This window comes from Fulmarus glacialis, unplaced genomic scaffold (assembly GCF_000690835.1).
Source record: "Fulmarus glacialis isolate BGI_N327 unplaced genomic scaffold, ASM69083v1 scaffold25529, whole genome shotgun sequence".
Taxonomy (NCBI): domain Eukaryota; kingdom Metazoa; phylum Chordata; class Aves; order Procellariiformes; family Procellariidae; genus Fulmarus; species Fulmarus glacialis.
Genome location: NW_009231763.1, coordinates 6,345 through 34,077, shown reverse-complemented (window position 1 = coordinate 34,077; position 27,733 = coordinate 6,345). Strand labels below are relative to the sequence as shown.

General features: G+C 37.4%; 1 protein-coding gene across 1 annotated transcript; it reads right to left on the bottom strand.

Moving 5' to 3' along the window:
* On the bottom strand, positions 1 to 27,733 carry LOC104081814 (uncharacterized protein KIAA2026-like; the record flags this gene model as incomplete). The annotated part of the gene is given in 6 exon segments (XM_009584685.1): positions 1 to 4,156; positions 4,159 to 4,194; positions 6,398 to 6,585; positions 10,257 to 10,372; positions 21,612 to 21,701; positions 27,657 to 27,733. Coding segments are annotated over 6 exon segments (4,085 nt in total), but the record flags the coding sequence as incomplete, so codon positions are not given.

Below are 27,733 nucleotides of genomic sequence, written 5' to 3'. Positions count from 1 at the left end.
TATTATATGCAGATCCTTCTGCATTGTTGCTAAACAGTACACTGGTCCAAAGTTACTAAAATACTTAAAAAACTATACATTATGTAAACAAAACATAAATAAGACAGCATAGTTCTTTGTACACATAGTTTAGTACAGATTGTTAGGAATTAATGAGTATGTACAATTCTACACCATAGACTGCATTTTTACAATGCATAAATATTTTTTTTTACAGAAACAAATCAAAAATAAGTTTGACAAATAAAAAGGAGATACATACTGTCATAAACACACTGGCAAACAGTCCATACTGTAAGATGGAACATGTGCAAAAGGCTAGATTTCTCCAAACTAAAATGTTTAACGAACTCATTGGTCATTTCTGACCTTTTCACTACAGAACTCTGAAAACTTCTGGCAAACTAAATAAATTTTTCTTCCTCCTAAGCCCCACCGGTAAACAGGAAAGAATTGTAATCTGAAGTAATTTTGAGTAAATCAACTGTTTCAAACAATGTAAGAAATTATTCAAAAGTTACAACTTCCAGAGTCAGAAGAATGCCCCAAAATTCCAAAGTGGCTCATTTGCGGTAAATTCAGGATGCAGCTTTGTCAGGTTTATCAAGGCAAGATGACTGAGATGCAGGGAAGACAGCAGTAGGATTTCTGCTTGTGGACACAACAGGAGGCAGTGATGAAGACAGGCAAGAAACTTTTGATGCTGGAGTATTTATAGCATTCAGAATGGCTCCCTCTGGACTGACCAACAGTTTTTTGATAGAAGTGTCTAAGTGAAACACTGAAGTGTTGCTTGGTAAATGAGAGTTTGGAGGATGAACGGCAGAAACCACAGAAGATGTAGCTACAATATTAACAGGAGATTTTATCACTGAAGACACAGACAATGTTGCTGCAGACAGTGGAGTATGTGAGCTAGCTGGAGTAGTAAATATCTGGGGTGTTGCATGTACAATGGGTAAAGCATCTGCAGACCCAAAAGAGTTCACAATTTTTGTAGAGGTTTTCAAAGGATGTTTTGATATTTGCCAACTTAATGAATTACTTGGTGCTAGCATGATTTTTGATGTTATTGGATTAACAATTGGTACACCTTGAGCCTCTTGACCATGGTTAATAGTTAGAGGAGGAGTCTGTTTTGTATTACAAGAGAGAAGAAGAACATGGCTGCCAGCTCCAAGGCCTTGTGGTGGAACAACAAAACGAGTACCATTAATAATTATCTGAGTTCCAGGTGCCAAAGGCATACAGGTGTTAATGACTATTTTCTGTTGAACACAAGGTTCATTCAACTGATCTCCTACCTTGCTTCTTACAGCTGGGGAAGCTGCAGACATCTGAACAGTAGAAGCACAAGTGTAAGCATGACTTTGTTTCTCTGTACTGGGAGGCACCTGCTGGCATTGTAGGGAAGAAAAACTGGGAAAACTAACGACTTTACCTGTATTTGGTGATGGGGGGGGCAACACACTCTGAGGTTTGTGAATACCTGCATTACTTGGCATTGCAGCTGAAACTCCTGATGATTGAAGCTGAAGCAGTGTGGGCAACTGGCTTTTTGATACTGGAGGAGCTGGAACTGCTGCCAACTGAGGAACTGTATGCAACACTTTGTGGGGGGTGGCTACAGACCCAGGCAAGCTAATGACTGGAAATTGCAAAGCAGGTGCTAAGTTTTGAGGAGATACTGTTGGTTTTGTTGAAATCAGCACAGATGAAGCAAGATGTCCTGTCTTCACAGTTGATATACCCACAGTATTTCCAATATTTGATGTACACAGTCGATTACCCAGAATTGGCCTTATTCTTGAGGGATCATTTCCACCAATCAAGACAGTGGGCCGTGCCCCAGAAGAAGTCGCACTTGGTGTTACTGAAACAGATTCTACGTGTGCATTTGCTGTTGTTACTGTAAAGGCATTTTCAGCTTTTGTTGCAATGCATACAGATTCATTAACTGACACAGCACTTTGACTCACAAAACTTGGAACAGGAACCAAAGTACTACTACTTGTCAAAGACAGCGCCAAGCCCATGCTCTTTTTGTCTTCTTCCTTAGAAATGGCAGAGTGCAATATATTAACTGGTTGAGTCTGTTGTGCATTGCCTTTAGTATTTACAATGGTTTGACCTATATTTAGTCCAATTTTCACATCTTTTACTTGAGCAATAGTTGGCGATGAATTTATTCTTATTGGTGCTCCTACTGTAGATGGGATCAGAACCATCTGTGGTTGCTCTGTGGCACTAACAAAGGTTTTGCTTAGGGAAGAAGGAAGGTTATGTTTCAAGGACTCTGCAACTAGATTGGTGGTTGATGGGCCATTGGCAATTTGTGTGTTAATGAAAACCAACTTCTGAGCATTAACACCAGTAGATGCTAGAGAGGGTATAATACTGACTCCTGATGCCCCACAGGGTGATAAAATTGGATTTGTGACTAATGTAAGTTTCTGGACTGGACTACCACTGATTAAATCTCCATTTGTTGCTGAATTAGACTCAGATTGTGTAACAGGATTTGTTTTAGCTTTAGTATCACCTTGTTGCTGCACAGAAGAATTTGGAGTTATGACAGTGTTATTTTGTCCAATGCTAGTCACACTAACAGGACTGTTTGGAGTTGCTGACATCAAATTGCTAGCCAATGAAATGGAGGATAAAGAAGGAGAGGACACATAGCAGGAGTTCTCTATTCCTTGACCCAAAGTGCCCCCAACAGCAGGATGCTGTAATGTGAATTTGATATTCTGCTCCATTGTCTGGGTAAAATCAGCTGGGAAAGCTGGAATGTTAACAGAAGAAGCTGTTGAGGGGGCAAATCCAGAACGAGATGATTGTCCAATATGTGGGAGACCAGACATGGCTGTTGCTACAGATGGAAGAGCAGAGCATGATAATGCTGTGGTTTTTGGCATAAGAAAGGCCTGAAGTTGAGGTGCGTAAGTGAAAACTGAACTAGAAGAGAAACTACTCGGTGAAATCTGGTCTGGGTTTGTTCGCACTTGAACAATTCCTGTGTTTCCACCACGTGTTGTGACCAGAATAGATTGTGATTCTCTTATACACACTGTCTTCAGCTCTTGCCTACTTTCAGAAGAGTCAGTTGTCTGCTGTAATGCAAGACTACGACAGGCAGAAGCAGTGCTTATAGATCCACTTAATGCTGTTGCTGATATCAAAGACTGGCTAGCTGTGGAAACAGCAGGTGAAGTCAAAGACACAGGGAATGCAGTTGAAACTGTAGTCTTGATTTTGTCAGTTTCAGTTTGGCTCATTGTTGATGATAATAAGTTACCTGCTGAAGTTACAGCAGGCAATGGTTGCGTAGTGTTTGTGGGACCAGTCACTTGTGACAAGTGGGTAATATTCTTGTTGAAAATTGTACTAGGTGACTGAGTGGTGGCATTTGCAGGGCCTGTTACCAGAACAGGTGTTAAAGACACACTGACATTTGATATTTCTCGTAAAGTTGTACAGTGCAGCTCAGATGATTGTTGTTGTAGTGACTGAATATCCTTGGACACAATTTTTCCTTCCTTCTGCTGAACAAGAAAATTCTTAGGTAAAATAAGAACTTGTTGCATGACTTTTTCTCCAGTTTTAGGGTCAATCACAGGTTGCATTTGAATTTTCACAGAGCTGTTGTGAATATCTATTGGTACACAGTGGCCATTTGGCATTTTGTATACCATTTGTAAAGGAGTCTTTGAACTGGTCTGGCAGGGCAATGCTGGTTTTGTGAGTGATGATTCCAAAGGTGATAAAACTGTCTTTTCAGAAGTAGATATATTTATGCCTGGGGGAGGTGACACTTGATTTGTTAAGGTCACTTTGTTCCCAGTATTCTTGGCAAGCAAGGCCTGGATAGGTTTGGTCCCTTTCAGAAAGTTTGATACTGATATTGCAGGTTCTGTCAAAGAAAACGATTCTAGAGTTGACCCTTCAAATTGTTTCAGCTCAGTCAAACAACTATCCGGCTGCAGGCTACTTTCTGAACTCTGGGCCACAGCCTCATTAGTGCTCAGCTTAGCTTTCTTCCTTGGAGAAAGCTCATTAGTGCTTTGATCCAGACAACTATTTTGCTTGGACTGTCGTTTAACACATTTGGGCAGTGTCTTCTGTATTTCTTTAGAAGTTGATTCTTTTTTCAGATTCCTGCTGATAAATTCATCTCTAATAGTTTCATTTCACCTGCAAGGATATTAAAACAGAAACTATGTTTTACATGTTTGCAACTGATACCTCTATATAACAATTTTACAGTGTCTAGTTGAAGGCAAAATGCTAGTTTGCAAGTGTAAAGATATGTAGAAGGAGAATGTCTGCTTCTTTAAGGGCATCTGGTCAAGGACCTTTTTAAATGGAAAAAGGGGGTAATAAGGAAAGGATGAAGTCATAAGCAAGAACATACAGGGACACAAACCTGACCAGCATGAGAGACAGTGAGGAAAACCAAACCTGGTCATTCACACTAATTGATGAAGGCATGTGAGAGTGTAAGCATGTTTATTCCAGCAAGGTTATCTCATTAAGGACCCGGGTAATTGGGAAACTGAAGGAAAAAGGAAGAAGCAAAAAAAAAAAAAAACCACAGACACAGATCTAACAAAACATACATGGAGATGACAAGAAGCAACCTTACCAATCACACCAATTGATGGGCTATCAAGAAACTGCAGGTGCCCCTTCCAGGAAGATCAACCTGGACTTTGCAACTGATATGATTGTAAACCAGGGGAGATCCTGGACACTGGGCTGGGAGGTGTGAGGGGATCCGTAGCTATACAAACCCATGAAGGGATGTGCAGAGGAAGGGGAAGCTGCAAGGACAGAGCAGGAGGCCACAGCCTGTGTGCCTGGTGCTGGCTGCTGGAGGATCAGTGTCTGTATCTTTTCCAAATCTAGTGTGCATGGGGGCAGTGTGTGTGTTTTCACTGGCAAACTTCAAGCCAGACTAGCCTGGGATCTGGGCTGGCGTATCAGGTGGACTTGGGGGTGTGAGATGCCTGGGGACAAGGGTGTGAGTGCCACGTTTCATACTGAGCATCGAGCTGGACCAGCCGGCGAGCAGGGGACACATGAAGTGCATAGGAGGGCCCAGGATGCAGGCAGGGGTGCTGGGTGGACAGAGGGGCCATGCATTGAGGTTTTGGCAAGGTTTTGGCAGTGCGGGGCTGCAGGGGGGCCTCTGTGAGGAGATGCCAGGAGCTGCTCTGTGCCAGACACAGCTGGCACCAAAACAAATCCACTGCAGGACATGGCTGAGCCTGTCAGCCAAGCTGGTGATGCCTCATGGAAAATGCTGCACAAAGAGTGTCACAGAGAGGAGTGAGGAAAAAAAAGGAGGAGAAACAATGCTGTAGACACCAAGGCCAGTGAAGAAGGAGGGGAAAGAGGTGCTCCAGGCACTGGAATGGATTCCCCTGCAACCTGTGAAGACCATAGTGAAGCTGGTTGACCTCCTCTTATGGAGGACCATGCTGGAGCAGGTATCTACACTGCAGCCTGTTGAGGATCCCATTCCACAGCAGGTGAATATGCCCTAAAGGAAGCTGCACCCCATGGAGAGCCCATACTGGAGCAGGCTCCTGACAAGAACTGTGGCTTATGGGGGACCCACACTGGAGCAGTCTTACCCTGAAGGACTTTAGCCTGTGGAGAGGACCTATGCTGGAGCAGTTCGTGAAGGACTGTATCCCATGGGAGGGACCCCACACTGGGGCAGGGCAAAAGTGTGAGGAAGGTGCAGCAGAGACTAAGTGTTATGAACTGACCTCAACCCCCAATCCCCATCCACCCTGTGCCACTTGACAGGGGAGGAAGTAGAAGAATTGGGAATGAAGTTGAGCCTGGGAAGAAGGTGGAGATGGCGCGGAAGGGGAAGGTGTTTTACTTTTTGTCTTTGTTTCTCACCATCCTACTCTATTTTTAATTGGCAATAAATCACATTAGTTTTCCCCAAGTGAGTCTGTTTTGCCTGTGACAGTAGCCGGTGAGTGGTCTCCCTGTCTGTATCTTGACCCATGAGCTTTCCCATCTTATTTTTTCTCCCTGTCCTGTTAAGGAAAAGGAGTGACAGAGTGGCTGGGTGGGCATCTGGCAGCCACCCAAGGTCAACCCACCATAAACGTAAATTCCGAGCAGGCCTACTATGTTATCACAGAAATAGTTAAGCACAAAAATGGCAAAAACTTGCATTAACCAGAATTTTCATCTTGGTCATGTTTGCTCTCTTCTAGTCTACATCTGTCAGACATGCACCACAAGCTATTTCAGTATTATCACAGTAGTAGTTAAGGTAAAAAGTAGGACACAAGCTCACATTAAGCTCCTGAATCAACTTGATTCAGCTCCTGAATCAAGTTCAAGCTATCAAATTCCAGTAAATGCTTACCATTGTCTGGGTAATCCTTTTTGGGAACTTCCACATGTTCTGCAGACTCTGAAGATTTACTGCATACTACTGCAAAAGAATCTTTGCCAGAATCAACTTCACTTTCATCATTACTCCACAATTCTCTGGTAAATTTATCATGGTCTGGATGTCTTTTAAAGTCATCATAGTCCTTCTTCAATCTAGTCCTTGAAAATAACAAAACTAACTTTACTAAAGAAACACACTGTTTTAACATTTTTTAAATTTGTATTTGCTGCCACACAAAAAGTTGGTGTAGAATTAATTGCCTGTGCCCTTAAAAAAATTTCAGGGTAGCTCTGTCTGCAAGTCTCTAAAACCCAGAAAATGTGAAGTGACAGTAATGTCCCTTCCTGCACCAAAACTGAATTCTATGTCAGTAAGTCCTCTATCAATAGGCAAAAAGACTGAGTCAAATATGACCACCACTGTTTTACTGCATCCATATTCTGTTTCTTCCTTCGTCTTGCATTGTGACAAATGTACCTGTATGGACTTGAGTATTAACTGTAACAAGCCTATTCTCTCCTTTGAAAGCAACCCCAACTAGAGAATTAAGTAAATCTTGTTTTTCTTAAATGCATCATGCTTCTGGCCCAGCTATGGGACTGTAATGTAACTTTTTCCTTTAAGAAAACTTTCTTATCTCTGGGCCATTAGAACAGCTGCCACTGTCATTTCCATAGGCTCACACTCCACTAAAGAATGTGCATATGATGGAAACACACAGCTGCTTTACTCATTTACTCATTCAGAAACACATCCACTTATAACCGCTACATATTTCCATTGTCCCTTCTTCTAAACGATTGTTTAGATGGGATCTAGAGAGTATTTTAGTGTACAAATACAGTGAACTACAGGATTCAGCTGATGGTAACCAACACAATATCCAGGAGGATTATTTAGCAAAGGAATAAATAGATTATAGCAACTAGCACCTTGTGTAGAATAGAATCTAGACTCTAGTCTGGCTCTAACCCTTATGAGAGTAAGAGTAAGATCTTAAATTCACCCATTCTTATGTGTTAAACTACAGCTGTTTGCATTGAGTGCAGCAATGGCCAGCTGCTCCCTAAGGGATGGAGAGGGAGGAGCCAAGCATGATGTCACAGCTAGGAAGGCATGAGCCTCACCAGCCAGGATGCCATCCCACCGCCTCTGAACGAGGGAGCAGGCGTAGGGGTGCTACCTAAGTTCAACCAAGAGCCCAGATCAACAGGCAAGTTCCTGGTGCTGAGGCAGGTCTGAAGTCAAGCTGGGAAGTCAATTCACAGGTTTTCAGATCAGGGTCAGGTCCAGTGATGGCTGCCAGTGTCAGGACCCAGTTGAGTGATTTCCAGGCAGGTCCACAGTGATGATGCAGGTCCAAGGTCAGTCCGAGGGTCAGTCCAGATCAGCAGGACCCATGGCCAGGCAGGGTAACTGCTGCAGTTGAACTGGAAACTGGCATTCCTACGGCAGAGATTGAAGGCTGCAGAATGACCTGAAACTGGGGTCCTGGGCCCATGGGCAGGTGATATGGATGGAGGCCCAGGAAAGGCTGGTCAGGGTCAGTAAGACCTAATAGTTTACTCACAGCTTTGACACTCTCACTGAGAGAAGACAACCTTGAAGGCTGTAGGAAGACATAGCGTGGACGATACTTTGACTCTGTCATTAGGATTTTGAGCTTGAAGGTACGGAAGAACTACAGAAGGACACGAGGGAACCACTACTGTAATAAAGCTTCTGGATGGGAATTTCCTTTTTTCTTTTGAGGAACTTCTGCTGTGGGGCCAGTGAACAAATGATCAGTGGGCACAAGTAACCTTTCCTTTTAAACCTTGCTGCTATTCAAATATCATTCAACATTATACTCTGTCATAATTTTGAAAAGACCAGAGGACCTTTCAGAAGGGGAAGAAAAAGGATTTTGATCACAAAGAGTGCTCCTACTAATTAAAGACAACAAAAAAGGAAGGAAGGAAAACTCCAGGCTCTTTTTCCATACCAAGATCTTGCACAAAAGGAATGAGCTCTGCCCAGCCCTTGACAACCTAGAAGGCCAACACTGTTATTCAATTAGTAGATGTTAGTAGTTGGCTGAGACACCCTATAGACACTGCAACTGCAGCTAGACTTGTGGTGGTGCTGCTGTTTACACCAGCATAAGCAATCTTTACTCAGTTGCTTTTTCCCTTTCACATGACACCTTTCTTCACCACTGTCATTGGTGCTACAGCTACCTAGCTACCAGACCAAGACATTGATCTAGCCTCCCCCCACCCATCTCTCTTTCTTCCCCATGATTTGTAAAGATTGTTTTTCAGCTAGAGCTGTTCCCTGGTATACTATGTGCCTGTCCAAACAGTTATGTCATGGAAATACCTAGGCTAGCATTGCTGAATAAACTAGGGTTACAGCCTAAAACATACATCCTGAGAAATACAAGTTAAGTTAATCTCAGAAATTATCCTTCTCTCTCAGTGCATGCTTCTCTAGCTACCAGCACACACACGTGCAAAACCTCGGCCACTCAGTTCCAGACTAAAATTTACTCATATTAGGCACACCTCAAATATAGTATTTTACACACTTTACACAACAGTTCTACTTGTGTATTCAAACAAGAACTAATACTAGGCACCAAACCACTCCACAGAAGAATTTACATAAAGGATAAAACTGGGAACTCCATATACTGGAAACTGAAATCCCTTCTAGTAGTATTACTGTCTGCCACATTTCCAAAAGGAGTCTGAATTGCTACAGACTTGAAGAAATGAACAGCTAAGGAAAATTAACAGAAAGTTGAATAGAAAGGAAGAGAAAAAAGAAAAACTTGTACTTTGGTCCATTATTTAAAGCAAAATATTCAACAACATCCTAAATTTCCAAATAAGGATTTTAATTCATGCATGATATCCATAAAATGAGCTACGAAGGAACCAACTCTCAGTAGTTATATCTGTTTACTGTCTTTGGTGCTAAGGTGTTGGCTTTTTTTAAACATAATACCTTTTACACTTTTCAGAATTAGTTCTGCACCACATACTGTGTAAGTTGCTTCCTTCACACTCAATATTTAAGCAGCTGCCTAACTTTACCTATCATTTGACACAGAGTTCAAGCTTCTAATCGTTAATTGCTTTTTAAAAGTCTGTGTGGCAAAACTAAGGTATGATTATAGCAACAGCTGTATGGCTAACAGACAACAATGTCACCAAGCTTCAAGACACAATGAAGATACCAAGTCAATACCCAGTCTCTCCAGGATTTATAATCTGGGTAGCACCTTCACTGCTACTAATTCTTACCCTTACTAGATTTAAATCAGACACCACTTCACTGATATTTCTCTGACACACCGCATTCCAGATGCATTTCAAATTTACAGGGTTACAAAGACCTCAAAACAATGTTTTAAAAATTGCTTGGTGGAGAATTCATTAACAACCAATTTAGGTAGCTTTAGACAGTAATTAGTCTGACAAAGTGTTCTGGTCTAGTTTTCCAGATACAGGTTTTCAGCACCTCTTAACCAAATAAATGGCAACGCAAATCCTAGCTGGATTGTGATACAGCTATTGATAGGCATGCTTAAGGTTTCTAGAACATTTTAGAGGAAAAAAATATTAGGGGGTTAAACTCAACTTTATTTAGAGACAGTAAGTCTGGAACATAAAAGAATTCTTCCAACTAGCAGTTGGAAGCACTACCAGTGTCTCACTCCTCTCCTCAAAGTATTTTCATTTGATTTATTTGAGAAGCCAACTCATTGATTAGTTTTTAAAAAGTGAACTTTGTTCTGTCTTCCATCCCATGCACTACTGTTAAAAGAAGAGCAGCTAATTACCTGTTTCTTTGAAATGCTTTCATTAGCTTTGGTTCCCATGGTAACAGTTCATTAAGCAGTCGTATCAACGTACCATGCAATTCCTTTACTGCTTGCTTCCGGTGGTACCATCTTCCCTGCAAACATAAATACCATTTATTTATCATTGCATTAGACATGAATCTTGTTATACTGCATTAATACTACAATAATCCTGGTACACTAATACGGCATATGAGGAAAATAACTGGAAGAAAATTTTAGTAAGTTTCACAGTTACATCTACCCTTAACCTATGTAAGACACTAATACTTCTACTCTTTTTAGTACTACAGAGAGATAATGTCCTAGTTAAAAAAGCAATACTGCATGGATGTTCACTTTTTACAGGTCAAACTTAAAACTGAAACAGATTCCTGTGAACACACCATGTGTTTAAAATTACTTAAATGAATAACTAACATAGGTAATAATCCATTCAGGTCAGGGAAACCAAACATGTATGTACGCTTTTAACAGTTAGAGATAAAATTTCTACAGAAAGTCTTACCATAATCTCATTTAACATAAGTAATATAATTTATATTATTGTTATTTGCAAAAACAATTTACTACAATTTTCAGGGATAAAAACCACACAGTTTTTGCATCACATTTTTGTATTTTATTCATAGTTCTAGATAAAGTTTTTTTTAAAGAAAAGTTTTGCAAATTGGTAATTTATGAAGTAACAGACTATGCAGTAGAGACAAGTTTTCCAACATAAAAGCTTCAAGCTTTTAACTCAAATGTATAATTAAATACGGTTTTCTTTTCCAAATTGATATATGTAATCTTATGATCTTCCATGAAAAATTCATGGTTTAATAAATCTGGAAAGGCTGATGAGGATAAAAGACATTCGGAAATGACAGCTATTGTGTATATACATATAGACAGCACAACCATGGTAGCCATAACGCTGCAGAACACATGTCTTAATACTCTTAGATACCCCTTATAGGTATTTCTTCCCAAAACTTTATTCTCTAGTTTATTACATAAAAGACTGACCAATGCATGTAACAGCTACAAAAAGAGACCTGGTATACTCTAGTACTTCTGCCACTGTACTAATTCTGTGCATTTTACATCAATGAGGATTTTATCTCTTGACTTGTCAGAGAAGATGTAAGACAGTAAAGAGTCTATGGTTCTGCAAGAAAAAGAAGCAAGACTTGGGAACTTATTTATTTCATATACATATTTAGCTTTTGATAGAGCTCATATCCTTCACAGCTTCCTGTGGTCCAGCACAGCAAGAAATGTAGGGCAGGAAAAGCTGGATAAAGCTTGACATGGGTGCCTTTCGGTAGTCTACAATAATGATTTTCTATGGACTTTAGAAAAATTCCTTTCTATACACGTCAGCAGATTTCTCCAATGTACAGCAAGATCAGTCAGGCTGAATGCTTGTTTGAAGACCAGGTATTTATTTTTTTATGGATAGTCATTTACATGTTACTTAACAAAACAAATAACCACTCCTTCATTCTTCAATTAAAATTACAAAAGCAAAGATTTTAAGTAGGAAATTATGCCACATTACCACATAATGGTGAGTGTTCAGCACACAGACAAGCCAGCAAACTGTATTCTAATTTCCCTGGTTTGTGGCCAGTCATATTTGCACATGCAGTGCCCTGCAGCATAAAACCTGCCACTGAGCACTGCAACAGAAAATAGCCCTTGTGTATACTGTAGCCTACCAAGGCATTTGGTATCACCTCCTAATGTTAGCAGTCAACAGAATTAATTGCTAACATATGAAAGAATATTATGTGCACAGATTTATCTTTCTTGTAAGATATACAAAACGTTTCACAGACAGTTTTAAAAGGATGAATTTAAATACCACACATTATTAGTGGATTGCATCAAAACAAAAATCAAAATGGCAAAAATAAACAATGCCACTACTATCAGGATACAGAAATGCTGTACATGCATTGATATAGGAAAGAATGGGATGTGTGAAAATGTAGTATTAAAAAAAGTATGAAAAATTACATGAAAACATATATGAAAACAACAAGAAATGATTAATTTCTGAGACTCATTTATCTTTAAATAAGGCTAAGATCTTGGCTTAAGTAGAAAAAAAGAGTATTTATGAGCCAGATAAATATCTGCTGACCACTGAGTAAAGTTTGAAATGATAACTGTATCATGCATTGAATAGCCAGACACAAGTAGAAGGCTTAGTCAAGAGCAGACTTCGAGACTTTACTGCCTTCATTAACACTTCAAAGAACAAATAAAAGTCACTTTTCTCCTTGTTTACAAAAATGAACAACAAAATAACCAATCCCCTGTCCCCCCGAATTCTAGAGCTAGTTTTTAACAAAAATAGCATCCTCTGGATATAATCTCTGGAAAACTCCACGTTTGCTTCCAAATATTTTTAATGCAAATATTATAGCAACATAATTTAAAAAGTAAATTAATTATTTCTCTGTATCCCAATTACTCATTTTCTTTACTGGGGTTTAGGAGTTGACAATAAACCTGTCAGTGGAAACATACAGAAATTTAAGCCTTGAGAAGAATTTTCTTTCCTCAGAAACAGTCAGGACACAGAACAAATAGGGGCTAAAAAAGCCAGGGGGTGGTGGCGGCGGGGAGGAAGATCCTTATCTTCAGTTGGTTTTCTGTGCAAACACATAAGATTTCTGCAAAGCCCAGATGTTACACAAATGATCTGCTATTATTCCTTAAATATTAAAATAGTGAAAAGGAAGGGACGTTAAAAAAAAATGTCTATAACCTTAAGACACATCACTACAAACTCTAGCACTACCTTTCCTACGCAACTCCATTCTCTAACACAGTCTTGTGTTTTTTCCGGGCGGGGGGGAGGGGGGAAGCAAGTCAATAATTGATAAAGCTATGACTTAACTCCCTACTTTGGCAATACATAGCTGCCTACTAATTTCTACAGATAATAAACTTGCCTTTATAAATGTCTGTGTTGCAAACTCTTCTCAGTAATACCAAATGATACAATGCACGAGAACAGCTACAAACTGAAGTTTAGGAGGCTCAGGCTAGACCTTAGAAGGTATATTTTAATAAGAAACATACAGCATTAGAACAGGTTGTGCAGAGAAGCTATTGAATTGCCGTTCTTTCCTTCTTGTTTTCAGAACTCGGCTAGTCAGGTCATGGATGACTTAATGCAGCACTGACAGTAGTCCTGCTTCAAGGTGGGGAGACCTTCAAATGTCCCTTTCAACCACTGACTGCAGGGTTCCTTCCAATGAAAGATAAAAGCCTCTGAGTATGACCTGATATGTTATGGGATTAACAAATAAATGGAATGCAACATCCGATGGCACAGAAGGAACTGACCACAGCAGAGTAGCCATGACTGCTCCACTCCAAGTAATCAAAATATAGCTGTTCAGGAAATTCCACAAGGAGTGGTTTAGTGGAATGGCAGGGTTAGTACAAAGGAATAGCTATTACAGCCCCATGGTTCAGTCCTCTTGTCAACAAGGGGTCTGTAGAAACAGAGATCTGGATGCACTGCCTTCTGGTGTTTATGAAATCCAGCAGGATTTTATTAGCAGACATGAACTAAAATTATTCAACTACACCAAGACAGTACTTTAGAAGTAAAAACAGTCCTTCTTTATCAATGAAGAGCTTGCTCTTAATAGATGTGTGAAGAAACTGTTCCCCTTCAATGTACTTGAGCTAATTCTAAGTTTGATAAGAGCCCGCATTCCTAACTGATTATTTAAATAGAAATACCCAGTACCTAACTTGTGTGTGTACTGAGTTACGTTCTTATGTGGTCTGTAATTCACATTCCCAGTACCACTGCTTCTATACGTTGGATCTGACTTCTAGTTACCATATTGTTCCAGGTAGCGACAAACAAACCACTGTTTTCTTCTGGAAACACAATGTAAGGTATTAACAGAACAGAAGAGAGGAAAAAGGCCTAGACAGAGGACAAGTATAAAATGTGACTTTCAGCTGTGTTAAGTTACAAGTAAATTTAAAAAATGCAAAAATAATAAAAATACATTTTAGCAATGTGCTGAACGTTTCCATATAAACACAGAGAGACATTCAACACATTCCCAGCTGAAAACTTACCTTTTAAAATAAGGTTTCTGACATCCAGAGCAGCCAGGAAATGCTGACTCCACTCTCGGTGATGCCCCAACATACACTATTCTGGCATACTCATCATGGAACCCCAAAGCAGACTGGAGCCAGGATATGGATATATGGGGTAAGGACTGAACTTTATAGCGGAGTTTTTGGTTTGTTTTTAAATAAACACGCACACACACAACCACAATATTATGCAGTTTTATAAGATTTTCTTTAATCTTTACTTTATATCCCAGGGACATAAAATAAAGACAATTAGAAATCTTATAAAACCATGCAATATTGTTGAAAAGGGGTGGTGGTGGAGGGAGAAAACTTACCTTACCCTTAATAGGCCTGCTCCATTCTGCAGCGGGGTTCTGTAGTATGTGTGACATCACCAGTCTAGCGTTTTCTAGTGATGTCACACAGAGAGGGAGTTGGTGATCTGCAGCTGCTTTGGACATCAGATACCTAAAGAAAAGAGATCGATAACTTTTTCAATTCAGATATGGATTGATATTGAATGTTCTTATTAACCAATTTATGGGCCAAATACTAGAATTTCAGACACTTACTTCAATGGCAGTTTTGACTGAATAAGAATGCATGATGAGATTATGTATTCATACTATACAAATTCATCTATAATGGAAAGTGTTTTCATTCTGAAAATGGTTAAAAGTTATCTTCTGCAGTAAAACCTCCTGAAAGTCAGTATCTTATATTTTACCTTCAGCAATGTAATTCTGAATATTATAAATATCTATCAACAGCCAACCTGTGATGTTATTTGAAGACTGGGACTGAATATAGTCAGGAAGAATTACTTGTAGTAAATTATAAAACAAATTCGCTCATGACATCTCTTAATCAATTTTATCTTTGAGCATTTACCGGCAACTAATGAAAAGATATCTTGTATCAGCCCTCAAACTTGTTTTTTTTTAAAAAGACTTCAGCTTGCACTTCCATGACCTAGATATCCTATTACACCAAGCTATATCCTAAAATGGTATCTCATACTCTCTTATTAAACATTGCCAACAAATGAAGTAAAAAAAAAAAAAAAACCCAATAAATCTCTTGCTACCGAGAGTGTCTTTTATCTCATGATTTAGTTCATTATTATGAAATCAAGTTTTTGGGACAAAGAATGGAAAAAGAGAATATGTTAGATACATTACAAAGATGCACAGTAACAGAGAACCTAAGCTGAAATTAAAAGAAAATGTTTCAGCTGCAACACTTCAAGCCAGTCTATTAAAATTCTGTTATCCTAAATATTTATTGCAATTCTTCATCTGCAGTTTAAACTTGCAAATGTGTGTGCAAACACAGATTTCTCAGATTATAATGTTATTTGTTTGCACATACATTTATGTAAATATAGTAATACAGATGAAAACAAGTATAACCAAAAACTCCTTACATGCAAAAGTCTCAAGCATGGTACATGTTTCAGCGGGGAGGGGTGGAAGAGGCCAGGAGAAGAGGAGGGAGGAATGAGGAGAAGGAAGTCCACCTACTGCTAAAAACTGAAGAAGATTTAACCCAGTAATAATTAAGTTTCCACAGGGCCCAAATGAGAAGACAGAGTAAGTTTTTCCACTTTATTGTTTGTAAAGTTGAGGTCCGGTTCACTAAAATATTAGTAAGAGCCCTAATATATTTTTGAGGGTTACATGAATTTCTGCTGAGCATTCTTAGGAAGTCCCCGTACAGTCTTGTCTAACAGTTTCCCTACCAAACACTTTCAAACATATGGCAATATTTCCCATTACTTTACTGTACACAGAGGAAATATTTTGTAAACTTTTATTTAGTAAATGAGCCAATTTGCATTATTTTTGCCATATATTAACTTTTTTTTTTTTTAAAGTGTAGTAAATCAATAAAAAAACAGAAAACAGCTTCTTCTCTTAGTTTAGATGCTTTCACTTCCTATGAACAAATTTAACAGCAGCCTGTTCGGAATTTCAAAAAAAGCAAACACAGAAAATATTATGTTCCATCCTGGCACAATGTATTCCTTTGGATAGCCTCAGTATCCTACAAATGAATCTGTGTCTGAGGTTCTAAATATTTCTGACCTGTACCCATGGGTTTTTAACTCTGAATTTTCAGGTGCACGTATTTCTGCAGGTGATATGGACTTAGAGGTGCAGAAAACCTCAGTTTGCTTTCAGCCCTTCTGACTCACCTGCTTAAAAGATATATCGACTCCCAAATACAGACAAAGACATTCACCTGTCTTGGGAAGTACAACTGTCTAATTAAAACCTTCAGGAACAACATTAAAAGACGGCAGATCCCAAAACCTTTATAAAAGAGGTTTTTACCTTTTTTACTACTAAGTCAAGAACATCAGTGTGTTACAGACCCCTGCAAAACAATAAAATCTTCAATGCGTTTTCTCCAAACCCTAATTAGTCATGAACTTGGCCGGTGCCCTTTGACTAAGTAATTCTCCTTCCCCTCACCTTTGTCTGACTTTTCTCTCCCTGTAGGGAGAGTCTGGTCTCCTTCTCAGGAAGGTACTGCCCTTTATCCATTTTAGCCTTGTCAACTTAACTGTGGGAATCCTGTCCTTCTCACTCCCCAGAGAGCTATGCACTTACCAATCAGACTTGCAGAGAATGATTCAAATCTAATGATGCTATCAAAATAACGTCTTGCATTTCAGTAAACAAGGAATCTTTCACTGTTTATGTTCTCTCCAAGACAATCTATGCATTAACATAATCAGGACAGGGTCTAGAATTAACCGTCCTTGTCAAAACCCAGTTCATTTTATAATAAGCATGCTTACTACAAAGTCGGCTTGCAAAATGACATCTGCAAAAAAGCCCAAAGTTCACTATTTGATACAAGTATCTGCAATCCCATCAGTTTCTTACTACACAATGGCAAGAAGGGATTTAAAGAAAAAAAAAAAAATCAAGTTCTGCTATGATATGCAACAGTAAAATCCATACAACTGATCTACAGAATAGCTTAACTAACAGTTTCACACAAAAAACCAATGACTTCAGATCACAAGAGAAACTGATTATCTGAAAGGCAGCAAAGAGATTTCCATTCACTCTGCAACTCCCACTGATTTCACCTGACACAGAAGACAACAGGGAAAAATGGGATCCAAAACATCAGAAACTGATAGCTGTTATCTTGCATACTGATCAGGATAGAAGGTGCTACTTTACCATCTCTTCTCATAAAAGAAATTTCATATATTGGGCAGAAGCCTTTATGTTATCCCAAATATACTGGCAAAATGCTTCACTACCACATATGTTTGTCAAAATTATTTTTTCATCAACACCGCTGAAAGTAGATTTTAAAGTGGAATTAGGCTACTTTGCATGTCTTGATCAATTTGCTAGTTACAGCAAATTTCTAAGAGCTCACATTCAACTGAACTGCCATGCTTACATATACAGTCTAAATTTTCAGCACACATGAGGTAAAAATGCAATAAAATCTCAATAGAATTTTTAGCCAGTATGGTCTACTTCAGATTTATCATTGTCTATTGATTGCTTGTAACTTTCCCTGCATCTTATCTATGTCAGTATCAGCAACAAAACAGACATAATTTTTACTAGAACGTAGTTCTTGTTACTGTAAATTCTGTGGTTTTTTCCTATTAATTCCATTTTTACTCTACTTTTTTTTTACTCTGCTTTAAAGTGAAAGGATGGAGGGTGGCTCCCTACGGAACGTCTAAGCTAGAATGTCTTCTAGCTTTGGTACATTCCTTAGGACATGTGAAGTGACATTCTTTCACTAGATAGTGCACAAAGCATTAGACTCAAGTCCTTCAAGTCCCCCTTCTGCACCTCCCACATTCTGATTTCCAGTCAGGCACACAAATAAATAGTAAATCTGACCAACTTGTTCTCTCCTCTCCCTCTTGAAATGTAGTAGGTGGTAAGGAGAGGAACTGTTTAGTAGCTGAAGGGATAGAGTTTTTAGAGCACCCCTGATTGTAATATCATGTACAACTTCACTGGCACAAAACAGCACTTTTCCTGTCAAAAGCAGTCCCACTCTCCTTTGCCCCCAGATGCTCATTCCTGTCCTTACAATGACCCTTCAAACTGTGGCAGAACATAAGCACAGGTATTTGTGCAACTGCATGACAAATTACACTAGAAAACTGATCTGGGTTACAAATACCTCAGCAGCAGTAAAAAAGTAGTTAGGTTTATCACAAACTAACTCTCTCACCATGCAGCTGAACAAAGAATTTTGCTACCCTCCCTCGTGGGGTGGCACACAAAATATAAGCTGCCAGAGACACACAGAGTAGGAACTATTTATTTGGCAGCAGTTTTGGCTTATGTTGGTTGAAAGCATATGTGAAATTGCAGCCTCGCTTCAGAACTGTGGCTAGAGTTCAAGAGCAAAGCAGTCCAGGAAGAGATAATACTAAGACTGAGTTGAAACTCTATTTAAAATTAAAGAAATGAGGTCAAATTTCACCTTCCTCTCAAAACAACTATGGCGAACTGACGCTCATGCAAACATCATAATTGTTACAACAAACTCACCAGTAATCAAGCAAAAGTGCAACACTTTTAAAATGGAAAAATATTACTCATATCTAATTCAAAAGACAATACAGGTGTACAAAAGAGTACAGAACCAAACTGTTTTAATCAACCAAACAGGGAAAATCCTTTCCAACAGGTTTATTATTTCATTGTTGTAGGAGAAACTGGTAGTAACGCCTACACTTAAAATTACCCATGGCTTTCCATTACATAACCCTGTTCTAATTTGCTTTTAACTTGCCAAACAAAACTTGTTTGGACTAAAAATCTCTCATGTCATTTGTTGGCTCAAGCTGATGTTCTGAAAAGTGTCAGATACAACCAGTCCAACTACCTACAAAAAATGCAGGAAAACAGTAAGTTTATTCATGTTAAAGAAGTCTTACAGCTCAGCTCTTTCATTACAGCCTCCAGTACTTCCAAGTTCTGGAGAAGGAATTCCTTTTACGTACTCTAGAATGGTCTCCTAGGAAACAAAGGGCAGTTAGGACTAAGAAAAAGGTTATACTTTGAAGTCTTAATATAAATTAGACAAGCTGCATTTCTAATATGTGTTAGTATTTAACATAAGCTTAAAGCTTGCCTTGAGGGTTTCTCTCAGTAGCTTGTGCTAACAATGGACTAAAACTGGAATTACCGAGCAGGTTAGTCATGAAGAAGAAAGATTCCTATGGGTTCACCTTGGTCACTATTGCAAACAAAAATCAATAAAGTCACCATGAAGCAGTAAGAACACCACCATCTTCGGGTCAAAACAAGAAAGAAGTCCATTAACAGCATCAAAATGAATACCATCATATTAAAATAAGCTTTCACATTAGGTCAAATTTCCATCATCAAATTAGAACAATGTTTTACTTAATAGACTAGGCACTTCAGAAAAGCTGAAACAAACTCTATCCTCGATGCTTCTGAAACTGCCACTGTCATTTGTGTCAGAGCTGAAGAACGAAAATCTGCATTTCCTCCAGTTTTTAAGAAATCTAACCTAATTACGCATGGTGTCAGACACCAAAAATTAAATTTTACTGACTTCCCTTGCAAAACCTCATTTTAGCAAGTTTATTGACTAGTCGTCTAATTTAACATCTTTCTATTTGTATTTTTTTAAAGTGAATATGAAATTTGCCTGATAATTATTTTTTAAAAATCAATACCTTCACTTGACTGTTTTCTTATAATCACTTCTGCAACAATTAATCCTAGCCTTTTTTCTTCACATAAAATTTCTAACAACACAAGTGTTTAGAGACCCAGAATCATGATCTGATAGATATATACAAGCACACAGAAAGATTGTCCTTACCTCACAAGTTCTGAATGCTAAATGAGTTGTATCTTAACTCCCCTCTACTTATGTGGTTTGTTTTTTTTAAGATGGTGCAATTAGAACTAAACATAGTCTGAAGTCATGCAACTTATTTACATAATGACATTATCAGATTTCAGTTCAAAGAGCAATTATGACATATTTAGCATTTGTCTACCCTTGAAGAAGTCTTGTTGATATAGTTTTACTAGCAGACTAAAAGTCTCACCTATACCAAGATTATTGATATGCATGTGTACTCTCATTTTTGGCTTTTTCTTCTATTGTTGACGTAGCCTTTCTGATAACGTCTTGACAATCTTATCATAAAACCAATTTCTTACTTTCAAGCTAAGTCTTGAAATTTTTATTCCTTTGGATATTTTAAAAACTATTATGCTAAGTGTCTGCACTGAAATTTGTCTTTCAGAGTCCTAATTTATATTGCCTCTCACACATCATCTCTCTCTCCCCTATTTAATGAATTTAAGAATAAATTGTTTCTGCATGAGACTAAAGACATTCACAGAAATAGCAGCCTAATTTCTAAGGTATAGAAAAAGCAACATTTTAAACTACTACTGTTCATAGAAATGCCACAGAAATGCCTACCAAAGGTTTAATAAGCAAAACTGCAATGAAGAAGAGTAAGTAATAAGAAGAATTGGCTGTAGAGGGCCATTTAAATGAGTACTATTTATGTATTTGAATCGATCCACCATCTTGATTGAGAATCACCGCCTCCTACAAAACCCCAAACTTGTTGGATTCTCTTGTCTAACTGTTATTCTTTTGAGGTTTTCAGCTGCATAGACTGAGTGATCCAGTGTACATCGGTAAAATTTGTATCTCAGTCTAGTATCAAAAGCCAGACAGCATGCTTTCCTGTACAACCTACTTGAATAAAAATTAAACAAAGCCAATTTTAATAACTTACTTGCAAACAAAAGGAGTTAGGAATCCTAATAAGCAACATAAGAGTCAGCTTACAAGAAGATCTGATCAGCACTGCATAGGCAGATATGAGAACTCTATCCTGTAACTGCTTGTTGGTTAAGAGTTTGTCCTCAGGGAAGAATGGTAACATGTTTAATAGAAATAAACTACTCTAAGGTATTACCACTATCCACCTTTTATTTTGGCAGTGAAAAGTGTTTACACAGTTACTGAATTTATTTATCACAAAAACACTGGGAACAGAGCACTATATGCAGAAAAAATTAAGATTACCGTCTCCACGTATCAACCTTACGAGGCTTCATGCAGTTACTGAACAGTTATAAAATCTTCAGTTGACAGGCCTCAGCAAATAACTGGCACCGTTTTATACCCATACAAGAGAAAGCTTTTAACGTCACATACCGATTTCTTTTTAATGTCCTCCAGATCTTTGAGTTCATTCTCAATCTTTGTGATTAATTCCCTGAGTTCATCAAGATTAGTGCAAATAAGCTAAAAAACAAATGAACACAAACACTTGGTAACGTGGGACTTGGAAAATGTACAATGAAATTAAATAAAATCTAAATGCACATGTTATTCCTTAGTGCCACCATTTGATTTTTATTTTCTTAAATATAAAAAAATAGGGCTTTTTGAAAGGAAGAAAATGTAGTAAGAAAATCCTTCACTCTTCAGACATAAACCGTATCTCTGCCTGTAAGCCTCTATTTCAAAATGTAGGTATTTTCTTAAAAGTTCTGTGAATGACAGCTACCAAATTTGTCTCAAGTATAGTAATGAGTCGGAACAGGTTTGAGTACCAAACAATTCCCTGGAGAATTACAGTGTACCCGCTTTGGACTATGCTGTAGTCATAACATACTCACACTTTTTACAACTTTTTCCTGAACATAACTTTATACGTTTACACAGAGTATTCCTGAAAGATAACCTAGCCACGTCTATCAAATCTACCTTCCTATCTATGTTTTGAACAAGGGTTATATTCTTTTTATTCCTGTCTTTAGAAAACAGCTTTTTACATTTTTCCTTTCAGAATATAGATGCTATTTTCTTGAAAAAGTCGTCAAACAAAAGTAATCTGTATGTTTTGGCTTACCATCATTTAGGGCAATTAAAGACTTAATAACTGGAAATTATTAAGCTGTTAGGTTCTTTCAGGTTATCGTATGTTACAACTTGCTTCTTTCTGAACACCCTTAGGTAGAAATGTTTTCATTACTAATGAAAACATGTTGAAATAATTTAAGAAAATCAAATCCAAACAGAAAAAAACCCCACAAAAATGCTTTTATCATACAACTGCTAATTTTTAATTTTTTTCCCCAAATCAGTAATTCATAACAATATATTTTTATTTCAATTACACATGAAGTTTTAGATTTGCAGCAAACTCATATTAAAAAATGATTAAAAAATAGTTTCACTATGAAAACACAGAACTGACACTTTTAGCAAAATACATAAATTTCAGAAACCTCTAACACATACATGACATTATTTTCATAACACCTGTGTACATTTGAGAGCATTGGGGAATTGGAGTGACTCAAACTAAGGTTTGCAGTGTTCATAGTTATGAAATTTGAAATAGCAAATGAATAAGGAAATTGGCACTGTCTTGCTATAGACAATGTATGTAAAATTAACGTGCAAAAGGTTTCTCTCGTAACCCAGAAAATAATATTACAGTGTGTAACTCTACTAGGTTCAACATGCATGTCTGTCCTGCACTTAAATAAGTTCCAAATACATAAGATGTAAACTGGAAGTCAAATACTGGCTTTTCTTTTCCCATCTGGCCTGCAAAGAAATTTATGATACTGTACTATTACACAAAAAGGTGCAAGTTTGTCACATCAAGTCCTTGACAAAAGTCAATAAAAAAGATTTTCCCTACGCAATTATAATCCACTCCTTTGACTATATACCTGACAATTCAGTTTTAAAATTTTATCACTGCTTTTTATTTTCTCCTATGAGACACATTTAATTCAGTGTATCATGGATCAAAGATAAAGCAGAACTACGAACCAAAGATAGTCTTCATTTGCTAGAAGTGGGTGAATTTCTCTCTAGAAACTCACTTCTAGAAAGGCAAGAGTTTGCAAGGAGAAGGATGATTTCACTTTTGTTAGTGAATGCTGTCCTAGAAATACCAACTCTATCTTTGACTCTACCATAAAAAGCTCCTGTATGTCATCAGACAATTAATGCGGCCAAACTTCTCACAGGTCCCAGTCCTGTTTCTCATTTTTAGAACAGTCACTTGAGACATAAGGATCCAATTTAAAAAATCGTTAGTGTGTACCAATCTGAACTACACCAATGGGAAAAACAATGCAAATATATAAAGTTTAGTTGTCTTGTGGCCGGGGGTGACAGGGAAGAGTAATCAAATCTCTACGTCCCAATTTTCATCAGAAGAGGTGTACATTTGAGGCCGGTATCTGTGTGTCCATTACCACTGGTAATTACAAGGAAGGTAACAGCAGCTCAGCTTAGAGGATTTACTGTCAAAATGAGTTTATTGTTTGAAATACTCCAATACGATACTGAAAACCACTATAAAAAGGTTCAAGAAGAAATTTGTATTTCTTCATTTACAGTAGGATTTGAGATGAGGTACTAAAGATGCACCCTGACTGGGAAGAAGATATTTCTGAAACTTCTCTCACTTGGTTAACATTTCCCATCTTACAGAATGAAGCCAGCATTTTGAAGGAAAGATGAAAAGAACAGTAATAAAAAAAGTGTAGTGTATTTTGTATGATCATTTTGATATGGAATCTAGCTGCTATTTCTCATAATGAGACTCTAATGTATGTTTGCTCATGGTTGATAATTGGCAATTGACCTTAGCAATTCAATTTTCTACAAACAACACTGCCTTTCTGAATTGTTTTGTATGTTTTAAAAGGTAAGTTAACGTGAAGGCAAAAAGAAAGATACTAATGTTACGATCTAATCATTCTGTCACGTTCCAATAGCTCACTGGTAGTTCAAATACGGCTCTTGAAGAACATACCTTCCAATAATCTATCATGAGAAAAAGAATCTGAAGAGAAAAAATTTTTCCTTTGTGACTTATCAAAGGTAGTGAAAGATCAGTCCCTATTCTCTAGAACACCACATGGTGGCTTAAAGATTCAGGCTGTAAATATTTCCATTTATGTACAAGTCATGTAATTAGTTATGCACATGCTAACTACAACTCAGACATTTTCACATCAGGCACAGTACTTGCTACATATGGGCTTAATTTTCATAGGCAATAAGCATCCTGTTTTTCAACTGAATATAACGGAAGCTTCAGATATTCAGTATTCCCGTAAATTTTCGAATTCAGTATTCAACTTCCCTGTTAGGATACAATCTCAGATCTCAGTAATCTCTCAAAGACTCTTACTGACTCCTAGAACTTCCAGGAAGAAAGATAGGAAAACTTCCCTGATTTTTGTAAGGAAAGACAGGGGGACCAAGCTCTATTCCAGCTTGGGACTCTCCCATGACCCATTTCTCAGAATTTATAAATCAACTATTTATCATTACAAAAACAAATCTAACCTGTGGATCTATTAATCAATACAAACCTAGTGTACTCCCCCAGATCACTGATGCTACCTCCTTGTCCCCCTTAACTTCAGCCAATTTTTAAGCATAATTTTTACTCACTTCAATGGGGTCTCATGCTTAACTTCAGGTTATCTGTGTTAATGATTGCAAGTCATACTTTATTTCCTATGAACTTGCTCTTTTATTGCTGCCCATCTCCATGTGGAAAATGTCCAGATAGCGCCCTTTCGAGATCTGTATTTAATACAGACCATAGCTGATAAAACTGAAACTGTTAAGACACAGTTAAACAGAAAAGCTGAAGTTATTCCAGTTCCTTAAAATGGGTGGGTTCCTTTTTTCCTTATATTGCCTCTCACACATCATATCTCTCTCCCCTGTTTAATTAATTTAAGAATAAATTGTTTCTGCATGAGACTAAAGACATTCACAGAAATGAGCACACGTAGGTCTATATAGCTACATGTGTATATATATGAGGGGAAAGCAGGAAAGACTGAGACAAAGAACTTGTTACCAAACTTAAATGTATTTTGTAACTAGAAAAGAAACCCCAAAACCCCACATTAATGTCCCTTCTATACAGCAATATAATTACTGTCATTTCTTTAAAACATGAGCAACGGTAATAATAAGCTTGGAACTCAGAATTTCTTTTAAAAGGAAATATGCAACAGCCAACTAACTCATGATCTATGAAGCTGTAAACTCACTTCTCAAATAATTTTCAAAATATTAAAAACAGGGCATGTTTTTTGTGTGTTTTTATTTGGTAAAGAGAATTTAATTTGCATCTACTTTTGTTTTGGGTTTGTTTTTTGTTTTGTTGTTTGTAGTTTTTTTTTTTTTTAAAGCAGCCTTGAGCTAAGAAATTAATAAGGTCTGAAATCACATACAAGGAAGAAGTGATGTTCACTGACCTATGCTTCTACTGCTTTGTCCATGACATTCAAACCATGATTGAGAGCAGAAAATCTGTGCACTATGTTTCCTCAAAAGTTTGTTTAAAAATGGCATTATAAATGTTAGAATTAAGTAGTACAATTATCTCCTAAATTTTTTTGTTAATAGTTGATTTTAAGGTATAATTTGGGTCACTGTACATATTAAAAGATTTATTAATACTGATTTTCTCAGCTTTAATGTTAAATTATGATCTTCAGGTAAAGAATCTATACTTAAGTACAGGATCTAGTCTTATGAGATAACATGTTTTATGGGTTTGGTGGGTTTTATTGGGGGTTTTTTTTGGGTTTGTTTGGTTGGTTTTTTACATTTGTAGGCTGTAGGCACATAAAGCATCTTACAAATTTTCATTTACTTTCTTTTTTTATTTCTTTCCAAAAGAACTGATGTTTAGATATGAATAACAATATTCTTATGGTTATACCCTCCCTGGCAAACCTCACAGGGCCTGTATACACTCAAGCTCTTACCAAATATTTTAAAAATATACTCTCACCTTCGAACAGTTACGTAATTTCATTAAGTTTGGCCATTCATGTATGTGGAGCAGAGTACCTTGAAGCATACTTTACTAGGTTCTAAAAGTCTTAGTAGTACTCCAAATATAAATGTTTTATTGGCTTCATATTTGCAAATACTTCTAAGTCATACCGGTCCTGCCTGTCTTCTTGAAAAAGGCAGGTTAAATTATTAAAAAATTCCCTAATAAGATTAAACTGCTCATACTAATTGATCTTAGCTTCACCTAAAACAGATATAAAGCCTAGCTTTGATCAAAAAAGCCAGAATTATTTTGTTACATTTTAATTAACATTTTACATAGGTAAATGTAATAACGTTAATTTTACACTTAGATAGATATGTAAATGTACAGTTTACCTTGGTTCGATAAAAAGTTGGGCTAAGTTTTAGATAATGTTTTAGACAGACTACTTAAATGCAGTAGTTTAATACTGTAAAAAATGATTTCTAACCTAACCGTGTACATCCATGGCATGCAGGTAATGTGCATAAAATTTTTAGACACTGTACCCATTTTTTGGAGCTTCTAGGAAACATTTTAGTCACTACCATTAGAATATAGACAAAAGTCAGTGTACACTTAATTATCAGTCTTTTCTCAATATTGACTGTTACTAACCAGTTTTATCACCAGAAATTCTACTAGCTCCACCTGAAACACATCATCGCCATGGAATAAATTGATTCAGTGTGAGGGCTTTACAGAACAGTCATGATTTAATGTAGGTCTATTGCTCAGAATAGCATAGATTGCTTTCTAAGAAAAAAATTTACAGTCAAAGGAGAACTTCAATCCAAGCAAGCATGCATACATAAATTGTGTCTTAGAACTGAAGTACTATAACACTTCTATTACAGTACCATAAAACCGCTATCATAATTAGCATTCTTTCCTTAGTGCTCTCTGGTCTAAAGGTCATGTGCAGATAAAGTGTAAAAGTTGCAAACAAGATGAGCACAGAAGCCTACAAATTTTTTGCAAGCCCTTCAGTAAATCAAGCTAGATTTCAATTCAAGGACCACAGTGTCGCACCTCATACAAAACACAAGTAATTTTATTCCAGAAAATTATATCTACCTTAAAAATTCCATTAACAACTCCTAGTTTTCACAGTTTTTTTCCTGTAACAGGTTTATCTGGGATCTTAAACAATACTGTGAAACAGTGCGTAAGCTGCACATAATAAAAAACGCTAAAACATTCTCTACCAAGAAAAGGTCAAATGCACTTTTAAAAACACTATCAGATTAAACCTTTTGAACTAGAAGAAGGAAATTAATCTTTGATTAGGATTGCCAAGGTCTCTATCAGAAACTAAAGGACTTATTTTACAGACATTCAGATTTCAAGTGCTTAAAACAAAAATTAAAATAATTTACCTGAAATTCTGGTATGGTAGACTTTGTGACACCTTTCCTCTTCTTTGTGATTGCTTTTTTAGATACGGATTTTTTTC